This window comes from Polypterus senegalus, chromosome 5 (genome assembly GCF_016835505.1).
Source record: "Polypterus senegalus isolate Bchr_013 chromosome 5, ASM1683550v1, whole genome shotgun sequence".
Classification (NCBI taxonomy): domain Eukaryota; kingdom Metazoa; phylum Chordata; class Cladistia; order Polypteriformes; family Polypteridae; genus Polypterus; species Polypterus senegalus.
Window position 1 is genome coordinate 84390345 of NC_053158.1, and position 14998 is coordinate 84405342.

A 14998-nucleotide genomic window follows, 5' to 3' on the forward strand; every position below is an offset into this window, starting at 1 on the left:
CTGACTATATGCCAAATGCAAAACTAGTGAATAAAAAGTCAGAAAAGATGAGGAGGGAAAAATGTCAGTGGCCTCCACCTGTTAAACTGTTCCTGTATTGGGAGTCATCTCATCAACATTTTTAGGCATGTGTCATGCTAATAAAAGCCTAAAAAAGGTATTAACTATATATGAAGTACTGGTTGACTTTAACTTTTCTGTGGTGGGCTGGCGCCCTGCCCAGGATTTGTTCCTGCCTTGGACCCTTTGCTGGCTGGGATTGACTCCAGCAGACCCCCGTGACCCTGTGTTAGGATATAGTGGGTTGGAGAATGGCTGAATGGCTGACTGACTTTAAATGTTTATGCTAATGTCTTTATATTTATACAGTAAATTATGAATGTGTGCCATGGTGCAAAATTAACTCATAACAACTGAAATAAAGAAAAAAATCCATTGCTTACACTTCAGTACATGTATTTACTTAACTGGTTCTATGGACTTTATTCATCAATAAAAAATATACACCAGGGAAAATAATTGTCTTTTTTGTATTTTCAAAATCAGTTATCTTTTTTTGTTCCACTTGTAGAACCCAAGATCAGAAAATGAAAAAGGGCACTTGTTTCTACAGTAAAAGTGAACAACTGGTACAGTTCAAAAGCTTTTTTTATTTAACTGAGGTTTTTCTTTTTTACAGTAACAGACACTAAGTGGTTTGTTCTGACTCTTCTTCACCATAGAGTTCAGCAAGTTTTTGAAATTCTGGTCCCCAGTCACAAAGGTAATTATAATCCTGCTCGGAGTGTGTGGTTGCTGAATCAAGAGAACTAATTGACCCAGCAAGTGATCCATGACCCTCATATGCATATGTCTGAAGGGAATCGTATGGAGGAACACTAGTATCAAGGTCAGCTTCTATAAGTCTTTGTTTTATAAAGTCATGTACGTTGACACCGTCAAGGACCAATGGTGGGCTGTTCCTGGGAGCTGTTTGAATATCTGGCCTGACATCTCTTCGAAATTTTAGGTCTTCTGCTGCTGCTGGATTTCTTAGAGCACTAATATCAAAAGCCTCTGTGTCCTCCTCTCCTCCACCTTCATCATCATAAGTGACAACATTTTCTCGGATATCCTCCTCTGAAATAATCAGTGGCTCTTTTTTGCTCCTCCTCAGTGTAATAAATAACACCACAATCACTAAAAAAAAACAGACAATATTCAGTTGTAGTGGTACCATATTGCAAAGACAATAAATAAGCATGAAAGCACAATATTATACAATTAATTACACAATGGTTAATTTGTTATTATTGTACAAATGCAACATGCCTATTGATTTCTATAACATTGCTTTCTAGCATTATTTGATAAACATTCTGTCTATTACACACAGAATCATAAAAAAGCTTTGAAAAAGCAAATGCTTTACAGTGGCAGACTGAGTTTACATAAATGTTGCACATCATATTATTGAAATACACAAATATTTACATACCAACCACAAACTCAGATAAACAGAGATATAGAGTGCTTTATTGTTAAAACTACAATATTATCACAAACAGGAAATTAATTACACCAACAATAAGTTTGCTTTACTGACAATGGTTGTGCAAGAATGCATTACATGTACATAAAGGCCATGTCACATCATACAACTTTTCAGATTTTATTTTCATAGTCTTAGTGAGGCAACTGTGGTGGGCTGGCGCCCTGCCCAGGGTCTGTTCCTGCCTTGCACCCTGTGTTGGCTGGGATTGGCTCCAGCTGACCCCTGTGACCCTGTGTTAAGATATAGCAGTTTGGATAATGGATGGATAGTGAGGCAGAGGCAGTCACAGTTTACTCCTGTGACTGTCATTCACATAGTCTGACATACCAAGCAACTGTATCCAACTTACTATGGCACATCCTGATGAAATGAAATTGGGGCAGGCTCTGTGTGCCGGAGAGCTGACAGGCAGTGAGCACTCTCCCATACGTTTAATGCACATAACACAGCGATTAGGAATTAGGAAACCAGGTGTTTTGGACCTTGCCAACAGAAGAGAAGCTTGTCTGTCTGATTTCTCACATTTTACATACCACAAAAGAATGTAATTAAGTAGCAGGTAGTCAGTAGTCAGGTAGCAAATTAGTGGCTGTCATAGAAAGGAGTGAACGTACAATACATTGGAATTGTGAAACTACACTGAAATGTCGTCATGCACTCACATAATTTGACATCCCCAGCGATTTCTAGTCAAGTAGATTGACGTGCTCTCGCAATGTCATCAAGTTTGACCATCCATCCACCTAGAAGCCACATAATGTGACATTGCCTTAAAGTTATATAATTACCAATCAATCCAGAATTGAGTGTAATTTTCTACAGCCCAGATAGAAGTTGTTTCATGAGAGAAACACTGAAGAAAAACAAGAATTATTTCATGATGCTTGCATTTATTCATTCATTTTCTGAACCTTGTACTTGATAGAGGAAGGCGGTCTTGGCAGCAAGATATATAAGGAAAAGATCAGTTGTCAGTGAAATGTGAGGTCAACACAGAGCATCCTCACAGCAGACAAATTCAGAAAAAAACCTGAATATCAATAATTAAAAATCTACAAAAACAGAGCAAGTGAGAAAAAAAACATAGACCCAAAATGTATTTACTAACTAAAGTGACTTCCAAGAAATTAGAGTATGCCATCAACATAACTTTACATCTTTGTAATAGTGTAAAATATTGGAGAATTTAGAGAAAACTCTTCTGAGCATGGGAAATACATTCAAACTTTACACTGACAGTGCCTGGACCAGAAATCGAACCCTGATCTCTGTAGCTATAAGGCAAAGTGATCTCTCCTGTTTGACTGTATTACCTATGAAGTTCACAGCTATTTAAAAATATATGCTGTTTATATAAAATAATAACGTATTCTAAACCTTGTGAAAAATATGCATAGAAAAACAATTATCTTTAAGTCATATCAGGCGTAGTTAATATGCTTATGTAAAAGAAAAAGAAATGTTATGAATTTACGAATAGATGAAAATGTATTTTTATTTTTGCCTGATTTCAAAGTAAATTAACAGGAAAAAAAAAAATAAAATAAAAGAGAGTTAAGCATTTAAAGCTATATCAAAAACATAATTTTTTAAAATGTCTGGCAAGTGTAAACAACACACCGGTGTGCTTTTGTGAAAGAAGAGAAAAGAAAAAAAGCAGCTAATCAAATTAGATAAAGTAGGGGTAACATGACTTAGTGACTGTGAAACTGTTTGGAATAAAAACCTGGAGCAACAGGAGGTCTACAGGACTGAGTCTGAGAACCACAGAAGGAACGTAAAAAGTTATTTAACTTTATCTTGCTTTTTGGCTGCCAGCTACTAGATACAACTAAATCATACTCTCCAGGGACCTCATGCATAACGCTGTGCGTAGAATTCGCACTATAACATGACGTAAGCACAAAAGCCGAAATGTGCTTATTCACAAAAAAATCCAGATGCAGGAATCTGTGTGTTCGCCAACTTCCGCGTTCTTCTGCTACATAAATCCTGGTCAGCGTGAAAAGTAACGTGCATGCCCCCATATGCTGTCCCGCCCCAACTCCTCCCAGAATTACGCCTCTTTGAATATGCAAATCAATATAAATCGCCGTTAAGCTCAGACTTCTGTGAAAAGACAATGGGAAAAGCACGGGGGGGAAATATAAGATTTTCAGCGAATACCAAGTGGAGGCAAAGGAAAAACATACTATTTGTTGGTTTTAACAGTGGTATAATCAACAAAAGCAAGTTGATCGAGTGACATAGCATGTCGGAGAAACTCGAAAGCTCAAGTTCACAAAGTTGCACAGTGCCAAAATAAAAAAGAAGTTGTCAGATATTAAAGTCGCCATGAAAAGGGAGTCATAGCCCACTGTCTGAGCTTATTAGGGTACAGACAAAAAAAAAAAAATAGGCACACAGTGGGAAAAAAGCATGAAATGTCAACTTTAATCTCGAAATTTCCACTTTAATCACGTAGTTTACTTTGTCATTAAAGTAGAACATGATAAACTTCATCTTAAAATCATTTAATTTACTAGTTTCTCAAATCCTATCGTAACTAAAGTAGCAAGTTAAATGCTTTGTTTTGTATTTGTTCTTCAATGTGCTCTATGTGTGTGAATCACTACGTGCTTCCGTTCTTTCTCTTTCTCCAACAGGACACAGAATCCATTACATTCGTCATATTACAGCTCTCTGAATAATTAAAATACTGAGATGTATACGTGATATCATTTTCATGATGATTGGAATGAAAGCATGTTATTAAACATGAGAATACGATTGTGCAGTGATTGTTCATGTCTCACACAAAATGCTGCTGCGCCATGTGTGACCTTCGATGAAATAATTTATTGTAGCACTACTGTCTCTTTCAAACATATTAACCTCCAATTCCTGTCCTTACTTTTCTTCCCCCAAATACCCAATCGCCACACAATCAGCTCTGTAATAGACGTTAAGCCATCAGTAAATTTACATCGACGATTCTTTAAAACTTTTAAGGAACATTGAAATATCTTCATAGTACATTTTTAATTATTCTATCCGTCTATCCTTCCAGAGTCGCGCCAGTCTCAGTAAATATACAGCGCAAGGCAGGGACAATACGTGAATAATACGTGAACTCATGTGTTCTCACATGTTTAATTATTAATAATACAGATTATTTAAATGAAGTTAAAGTTTTATCTGTATAATATAATCAACATATTTTGCTGCATTTCATCTTAAAAATGATATTGTCATCATATGTAAATACGCGTTTTATAAAGTGGCGCAGGTTGTGCAATATTATAAGTGTAGTGCAAGTTTACAGTGAGGTGATTGTACTTATAAGTACAAACAGTTCTACAAGGAGCAAATGATTTAGTGCGTTTAAAGTTCTTGGGATGAAATTGTTTCTGAACCGCGAGTGCCGTACAGGAAAGGCTTTGAAACGTTTTGCCATGGCTGAGGCAGTGTGTGCTTGATGCTGTATACCGATAATTCTCTTTCTGATCAGCTGCTGATTCCCCATTCAGATACAGTGATATAAATACTCCGAGTGGTGCAGTGAGAGTAATATGGAAAAAGATAATCCACTGTGGCAACCCTTAAAGGGAGCAGCTGAAAGAAGAAAAAGAAGATGAAGAAAAAGGTGCAGTGAGAGTAACAACGCTAAACCAGTTATGGTATTTGGAATACTATGGCCATTCCTTGGGCCATTATATTGTTGCAAGTTAATTACAATCAGATGCATTACACTAATAAACAATATGCGGTTAGCTTCAGTGTATTTATACAACCACGTCAGGAATGTGATTCTAAGAAATAAAGGGTAACCACACAGGAACAGTAGCACTGCTTTGACACTGGGTGCCGCCAGTCTGTAAAACCGAGCGGAAACTTGTGTACAACAGGGTATAAGGTACTATTGAAAAGTGCGTGGCTTTACGCCAAGTGTAGGTTTTATACATCGCGATTTGAATGTGGAAATGTTCTTACGCAACTTTTCTGTGCGTACGCACCATTTATACATAAGGCCCCAGGTGATTTTTGTCGACATCTGTTTTCTACTCTTTTTGTTAACTTTTGTCAGCTTCACATCACAACCACGGGCCATGTCATGTCATTCGAGTGAGATCTGCAGGAAAACTGAGAGTAAACACTTACTCTGTTCACTGAGAGCTAGTTTTTATTCAGCTACATGTCACAAAGCTGCAGTGGCAATCTCTTTTAATCTGCGTACTTTGTGTTGGTTTTCCTGCCACAAAATGCCAAAATGATGGATTGTCTTGTGAATCTATCCCCAGATTAAGCTTGAGGTATATACAATTGATTTCTCCCTCAAACTATAAGTAAGTTTCATGTCTTGGCCAGGTTTCCTCGTCTGACTGGGGTTCAGATTCATGTTTGATTCATTGATTCATGCTGAATATAATCATGTTACTTTTTTGATTATGTAAATTATTTTTTTGTTTTTGATGTTGTTTATGTATGTAAGCTACCTATGTTATTTCAAGGCCTTCTCTGCTGGCCTAAACACAAGTCAAAATCACTGACATGTTTTGTTTTATTATTTTTTCAGTTTTAATTAATATATTTTTCCAAGAATATGTATTAAATCATTCCCGATAGTCTATTCTCTTCATTTCATAGCTTTTCTCTTGGTTGCGCTGCTTCCAGTAGTGTATGTTAGAACTATTATCCAATCATATTTCAGCCATCATGTGTTACCAGGATAAAAGGAATCTGCCTTGAGCCTTCAGAATCAACAGTGCGAAAGCCTGTAGTTTAGAACAGATTGCAATGAAACTTTTACTTTAACCAATCAGATTTTGAGTTGGAGACTGAGGCCATCTAGCAGGCATATGATAACATCAGCATTTTCATGTCCTACGACTGGATGGTCAGAGAGCGATCTGTAGCAATCTGCTCAAGCTAAAACATATTCATGTAGATTTAATAGCTATTTTTTCAACCCACAATGGCTGACTGAAGAGAGGAAATTGATTTAGTTGCAGATATACTTACAAAGCCATTTTCAAAATGGACTTTTCAAGAAAGGCTGGACATTGTGAGAGAAGGTTGGCCAACCCTGAAGCTAGCAAGCCTGTCCCAGCCGGAGAAAGAATCTGTCTGCCACTTTCAATCCAGTAACTACGAGTGGTGCCCTTGGCTCACAGCCTGTGTGGAGCACTGCAAATTGTATTGCTGGAAATACCTGTTATTTGCAACAGATCGACTTAGTGTTTGGAGCCACGCTGAATTGACAAACTTGAGTTGTCTTGAGACATCAAAGAAAGTGATAATGTTACATTAAAAACACAAGAAAACCAAAAACAGAAATGATAATAAAATATTGAAACATATATTTCAATGACAACAAAAAGGCTAAATAATAAAAAATGAACTCCTGGCTGTACCATAACACTTTGAGTCTTGAAAAGCATTGCTTGTGAGTTTATTTATTGCTTATAAAATTTACTTAATAGTTTGAAAGAATTACTATTAATAATTTGAATGTTTTTTATGTATAATTATGTTTTTGTACATGCCATTTACGATAAAGTGGCACCATAAAATTTATACTAATGTCAGATGGCTCTAAATGATACAACAGGTTAAGGAAACAAATAAGTGATTACTTTAAATTGTGCCTGTGGTGATTGTGCCTTATTTGTAATATTGCTTAACACTAGAATTACCAGAGTATATGAAAAACTCGTAGACCCAGCCCACCTTAAATCCATTCACACCTCTCCGCCGGACAAGCTGCAAGCAGCCGGCTATTCCATCCCCCCACTGACTTAGAATGTGCACAAACTTCTCCCAGCTCATGCCTTGATTGATTATTTGGAAGTGAAGTGGAGATTTAGAGAGGAAATAATACATTGTTATTTGGAACACACACATTTCATGTGTGTTCCGTTTCTACAGTAATCTGTGTACTGGTCCGGATCTACAAGTTTTTCCGTAGGCTCTGGTAATTCTAGTGTTATAACTAATTTTTTGTATGTTGCTTTCAGTTTCACAGTGTTGGTCATTCAGGACAGAGCAATTCATATAAGTTAAGTCAGTTCAGTTTACTTTAGTGCTTGACTTTTCATTTGTCACCTGGTTAGCTGTCTGTTGAGCTTTGCAAGTTGTACAGTTGAGAAGTGTGCTGTGGACAAGCATACGACTGGCTGATGGAACAAGTGAGCCATCACACTAGGGTTTGACAATAATAATGTAGATCCATAGTGGCCGCAATTTTTTTGTTTTTCTGTTTGCTTTTTGCTCTTCTAGTTCTGTATAATGTACTTAATAAAGAATCCATTTTTGTATATTTGTGGTCTCTTTTTGTCATTAATCTTTGTACAGGGGACTATATATGCGATACATTCTAAAAAAAAAGTGTATACAATTATTTTAAAAAATGCTGTCAATATACTTTAAATAGGGCAGATTATTCTGATCTCTATCTATCTATCTATCTATCTATCTATCTATCTATCTATCTATCTATCTATCTATCTATCTATCTATCTATCTTGAGGTTGATCATAATTTGAAAAGACAGAATAAAAAAAGCAGAGTAAACAAAATGAATCTAGACATTCACCTTTATTGAATCTGAAACAAATACTTTAGTAAAAAATTATACATACTAACATACACATACTTCCTTCTATTAGCTGGATTTACATATTTAGTGTAGCTCATACAGGCTTTTTAGACTCCTTTTCACTTTAAACTTAGCAGAATACTAAAAGGAAGGTAAAGTGCTAATAAATAATTGAGGTTGTTTTTTCAATTAAACCTCCTTCATGCCTTTTTAAACAACTCATACGACAATTGTAAATACTTGGATTATTGTGTCATAAAAATAGTGACATGTGTTTTCAGATCTTCACAGGATGCAATTCGCAAGGATTTTTTTTTACCTCTGTGAAAAGCTTTATACCCTGCTTGGCAAAAGCTTGATAAAGTTAAAAGGGATTTTACACTTATTATGAGGAGTGTGACTCTGAGGCTAGGGATCTGCACTGGCAGTTGGAAATTTTCCGATTTGAATCCTGTAAATGCCAAAAGTGACTCTACTTCGTTGGGTCCTTTGGCAAGGCCCTTAATCTGCAATTGCTCCATCCTGGGTATGACATTAATCTAAATCCAGTCCTGCATGTAGGCTCTCCAACCTGTAGGGAAAAACCTGGGGTTTTTTGGCAGAATTGGCACTCCAGCCACCATAAAAAAACCTCACATTGGTTCCATTCCATCTGAACTAGTGTGGTGCTGAGGTGTCACCCGTTGCATGGCTGCACTTGGGCACTAATCTGGGATTCTGAGTTGGTTTGCCATGTGATGGGTGCAACAATGTGCTGTATCAACATGTGCTCATAACCTCTATGTAAAACCATACAGAACAAAAAAAAATCTAAAATAATTAAAAAATACTGCCAATGTAGTTCACACTAGACTTATCCAAGCTTACTTGATAGTCCATATGGTCAAAATATCTTTAAATTTAAAATGTGTCCTAACACCACATGCCAAAGCAAATTCTCAAAAATGTACAAAACCTAATCGATATTTTCTAGCAGCGGATCCCTTTTAAACTTCTAATTGAGATAACAAATGTTGAAATATCCTACTATATGAAGCAAATGAGTGAGAAATGTATAATAAGAAAATTCAGTAGCTCAAAACATTCACAGGCTACAAGGATACAGGAGAACAAGGGAAACAAGGTGAATCTATGGAGTATTCAGTAGTTCGAGATATAAAAATTTGTATATATAACATATATAATGAAGGTAACAAGATTAAATTGAAATATATATGCCAGTCTTTCGAACCTACTACACCATTATGGAGTCACAGAAGCTGGAATGAGTGCATGGCTATAAACAATCCTGCATGCACAAATATACTGGGCCAATTAAGGACTGCCAGTTTGATATCTTTGGGATGAAACAGAAAACCACAATACTCTGAGGAAACCCCACTCAGACGAGTGGAGAACAATCAAACACCTCACAGCCAGTGACCATGTTGCAGACTGAACCCTGCTTTATCAAGGCAGCAGCACTAACCTTTAAACATATTACTGGCCTAAACAGACAACATAAACAATAAATTGTTATATTAAATAGTGAATGTATTTTTAAGTTGTTTGTTGCAGTGAAAAAGCGTGGCAGTAATATTCTCCCTATCCAATAGCAAGAAAACACAGTAAACAGAACATACAGTGTTGACTGTTTTATGAACACTCTCAACAAATAGATGGTTCTTTATCCTTTAAATATTTTATACTATAGTGGCATTCAAATTACTATTGTCACTGAATCAGTAATTATGACAGTACTTAAGTCAAAGGCTTACTGGAAGTAAGAAGTAATAAACACTATGATGCTAAATTTTAGAACGATGAAAAACACAATGGAAGTATGCAGTCTGTCAAAGTCCACTGCTGCAGATTTAAGTTTGTCTAAACAGTTTTACAAAATGTTCCAAAAAACACCAAAAACTATGATAAAGCAAAAAAATCCATTCGGAAATGAGTTATACCACTGCACTTCCTATACTTATATAAGATGAAAGTACTGTGGCAGGCGGCTGGGGTCCATGCCCAGTTGGGACGCCCCTGCATACTATATTCAGGGGGAGCAGCCCCGGACTCTGCAATACCTCCCCCTGGACGCTAGATGGCCGCCGACTTGGGGTGGAGCAGTGCCTCGGTTTCCCACAGGGCTCCCTGTGATTTGGAGTTGGGTGCAGCCCTATTTGGTCCCGCAGGCACCACCAGGGGGTGCTGTGTTTGGGACTCCTGAGCTCGCGTGGGCAGCGTATACATCACATCCAGAAGTGCAGCCAGAACATCGGTGATCAAGCACCTGGAGCACTTCTGGGTGAACTATAAAATGAGCCAGTGACCACCACTCAGGACCAGAGTCAGGTGGAGGAGGACAAGGTTGCTTGGAAGGAGCGGTGGTGCCAAGGAGGAAGATAAAGTGCAGTGTATTAGTGGTGTGCTTGTGCCTGGGACTGTGTATTGCCTGTGGGTCATGGGGAAGACATGCGCCCACAGGGCAAGAAAATAAAAAGTATTTGTTTTATTTTACACACGCCTTCCAATCTGTGACGGGTCGGGCACTATACAGCATCCATTCTTACAGTACTAACTAACCATAAAGTGTTTCTCAAAATAAAACTTTTATTAAAATGTTTATAAATACTGTACAAAAAAAGGAAAATTAAATAATTATCGACACAATATATCCACCGGTAAGAGACAAAAACTATAACTACTGTATATTGCCATCACCGGGCTATTCATCTGGTATTTTGAAAAATTAACTAAAATGAATGACTGATTGTCCTAATTTCCCCTTTTGAACTTCTGTGAATTAAACCTACACTAGGCACTAGTGCTGTGAACTATGAACAATATCCACTGCCAGTACCATTTATAAAGGTTAAATTGTGATAAATACTCTGACTCAGATGAATATGGAATTGAATAAATTGTTTATTGCTTTGTATTTCCCTTTGGATTCTTATAATCCAGCTAATCTTTCTCAATAATCTCCTTCCTGACGCAGAGGATGAATCAGTTTAATTCTCTATAAGATGCTAAATTCCCTTAAAATATGGGCCATGTTGTGATTGTGTACAATCTAACCATCCATCCATTTTCCAACCCACTATATCCTGACTACAGGGTCACGGGGGTCTGCTGGAGCCAATCCCAGCCAACACAGGGAGCAAGGCAGGAAACAAACCCCGGGCAGGGTGCCAGCCTACCACAGGGCACACGCACACACACCCACACTCGGGACAATTTAGAATCGCCAATGTACCTAACCTGCAAGTCTTTGGACTATGGGAGGAAACCGTAGTACCCGGAGTTAAGCCATGCAGACTCGGGGAGAACATGCAAACTCCACGCAGGGAGGACATGGGAAGCGAACCCAGGTCTCCTAAATGCGAGGCAGCAGCACTACCCACTGCACCACCGTGCCAGCCACAATGTAACCATTGGTCAGTTAAATATCACAAATATATCATCAAGTTTAGATTAAATGTTCCGTTTTTGGGTTGTTATTCCCGTGTAACCATGTGGCAACATTTCAAATACAGTAGCTATATCTTTATGAAAGTCTTCAGGTTTCTAATCTTGATAATTTGAAAACTCACATGTAAATGGCAGTTTGTCCTGGTTTTCAGATTTAAACTCCCAGGAGATTTATGCCTATATTTTTCATTTCATTCCTATGCCAAGCTGCAGCTTCATAAACATGTGGTTATTTCATAAAAGTTAGTTTTGATTGATTGGATACATGAAAAGTGGCAGTTTAGTACAGTGTTTAGGTTCTTTGTACCTGGCATACCCACTTAATTAAGGTGACAGAGGCCTCAAGTGAATACGGTGGTGTTAAAGAATGAACATCTCAACAGTTACTAAAGTTACAAACACCAGAATAGTAGACTTGGAAGAAGGTGAGGGGGGGCTACAAGGTTCGTGTAAGGGCACAGTTTGTTTCTTTAGTTTGGATAGTAATACTAAATACTTTATACTAAAGAAAAATGCATATTTTTTTACAATTATGACAGGTTTTCAGAAGGGGTGTTTTCAAAGAAAAAAATATAACAATTTAATGAGGCTAACTTTGGAGCCTCATATATGCAATTACTAAGTGGACAGAGAGAAAAGACATGCCTGGATATCTTTTTGATGTAATTTTGACACTGTTTCTATACAAGAATGGAGCTTGTTTCTTTCTTTCTTGTTAAGCAAAAATGTAGGGGAAAAAAATGAAAAGAAATAAATAAAGTTTAAGGAGGCTAATCTCAGTTATGAAGCGAGAGAAGACTCAAACATAAAAACTATGTCTTTGATGCATAATTTTGTTCTACTTAAAAGTGAGAAATGTTACTTAAAGAAAACTATTTTACCTAAACTTCATCAAACATGGTTGTAATAATTAGGAGAATATCGGCAGCAATTCTAACTTTATCAACTAATGTCAGAGTGCACACCACAGAGGACCTACAGCAGTGGTACCCTTTTTGAATATCTCAGCAGTCAATCAAACTTGAATTATTCATAATATACTTTCTTCATCAATCAGTGCAGAACGTTCTGTTTTAGGGACTGGACTCTAATTGTGAATGGTGTTATCTATCACTGGCTTCACTAGCACATATGATTTGGGATTGTGATAAATGAAGAAAATGTTCGGAGAAGTCACTTTGATTATCGATCAGAAAGCATAGGACTTGCAAATATTCCTAATCCTCTGACATTACTGTTTTGAATTATGTTTTATATATAATTCACTAAGGCAAGACAACCATGAAAAGCACGCCGGAAGGGGCGTGGATTCACTAAGCCGCCGACAAGTGAGACACCTATGGCGCACGCAGGAAGGAGCCACGCCCACCAACTCCAAGACCATTGGATATGACGACAACTCGCAGGGCCACGCCCACCAAGTCGGACGCGAGGACACAGAAAAAGTGCCGTCATTTATATTAGTCTGTCGTGGAGGCCACATGCGGTGCAGGTCAGGTTAATGCCATGTTCATGTCATGCACTTCCGAGCTACGTTGACTGTTCATAGAGGCATGTTCCTCATGGAGGTGAATCGCCATATGCAACGTGTGAAACGGTTTGCGAGGGGTATCTCATGGGATCTTTAAAACAATCATTTACAACTGAGGTTAAAACACAATGAAGTAAGCAGTCTACGAGTTTTCGGTTACAACGCATGACCGCTTGCACCATAGCAAACTGTTTTACACGCTACATACAGCAATTCGCATCCGCGACAAACATGCGTCTTCTTAGATGCTCCTGCAGGAACACGGAAGACGTTTTCCTGCCCACCAACACTCCTTTTTCACCGGCCCGCGTCTACCCTCGCTCTCTACGCATTCACACTGCCTACTCATGTGCCCGGACGCAAAAACTCACCGACCACCCAGTTAGCCCCTTTCGTCTGTGCTAGGAGTCCACATGCACGTCTAAGCCACGTTGACTTTTCATTATTCTTTTCGGTTTCGACACCAACCGCGTCCACCATGAAAAACCATGCGAAAGGAACAACGAAGCCCCGCCCACAAACTCTACCCCTCCTCCCACGTGCTCAGGAACGCACCGCAGACCACTGCCCGCCAAATCAAACAGCTCATCAAACACATCGCTTTGGTCTGTGCTGCGCTCCAAACCCAGCTGTGAGCCACGTTGACTATTCTTTTGCCCTCCATGGCTGCCGCTTCAAATGTATTTCATGGAAACAACACTTCTTTCAATGTTATAGAAATTCCTGCTTCAGGTGACTGTTTGTTTCTGTCAGTCGGGTTTTTTTGGAGAAATGTCATTGACGAAACTGTTGCTCATAGCAAACTGTTTTACACGCTACATACAGCAATTCGCATCGCGACAAACATGCGTCTTCTTAGATGCTCCTGCACTTTGTACACACCCCCCCTCCCGCCGTGGTCGGGTGTCTTGGTGGATTATATATAGAAAGGCAGCCAAAACCACACAGAGCAATGAAAAGTCTTCGTGAGTCACAGGTAGGGTTACCACTTTTAATACAAACAAATAAGGGACGCATACTGCAGCGGGGCCACATCCCTTGGGGCCAAGACCACGGAGCGCAATTTCATTCTCAAATACGGGACGATTCCGTATTTTAAACGACGGTGGCAACCCTAGCCTCACAGGTGCATCTGCACTGTACAAAGACGACAACGACTCGAGTGACGAGTTGGAGGTGAGCACTTGAGCAGGCGGTGTATACTGAACGAGAAATCAGCAGACTAGCATGACGGAGGGAGCGGAGGGGATGTCGTCCTCCTCTCCTCCCGTTCCACCCTCCGCGCCTGTGCGCCGCACAGACGATTGTGTGTTGGTTCGTTCTGTGCATTGGTTAAAACCTAATGAAGAAAGCAGTCTTTAAAAACCAATAAGCCCTGTGCCTCTGTTTCATTACCGTCTCACCTGATTCACCAATGCAGGCCCCGCAACAGGCGATCCGGCGGCGTCATTCCCATGACCCGCCAGGCAGCCAACCGGTAACCAAAGTCTTTGGGTTCGGGGAGTATGGTTACAAAGCTGAAACTTAAAGGAATTGACGGAAGGGCACCACCAGGTGTGGAGCCTTTCGCTTCATTTGACTCAACACAGGAAACCTCACCCGGCCCGGACACGGAGAGGATTGACAGCTCTTTCTCGATTCTGTGGGTGGTGGTGCATGGCAGTTCTTACTTAGTGGAGCGATTTGGATGCTTATTTCCGAAGCGAACGAGACCCGCCTGCTAAATAGTTACACGACCCAACAGCGGTCGGCGTCCAAATTCTTAGAGGGACAAGTGGCTTTCAGCCACGTGAGATTGAACATTAACAGGTCTGTGATGCACTTGTATGTCCGGTACTGCACGCGCGCTACACTGAATGGATCAACATGTGTCTACCCGGCGTGGGTAAGCCGTTGAACCCCATTC

The 14998-nt window shown here is 39.2% G+C and overlaps 1 protein-coding gene across 6 annotated transcripts in view; it reads right to left on the minus strand.

Annotated features, from left to right (window-relative positions):
• Positions 1-325: 325 nt before the first annotated feature.
• Positions 326-14998, minus strand: part of LOC120530412 (cadherin-18) — a 1801315-nt gene continuing 1786642 nt past the window's right edge. For all 6 annotated transcript variants that reach the window (XM_039754902.1, XM_039754900.1, XM_039754901.1 and 3 more), the window contains one exon: positions 326-1179. In XM_039754902.1, coding sequence (XP_039610836.1) covers positions 689-1179 — 491 coding nt within the window. In that variant the 3' untranslated portion in view covers positions 326-688. The remainder of the gene's footprint in view (positions 1180-14998) is intronic.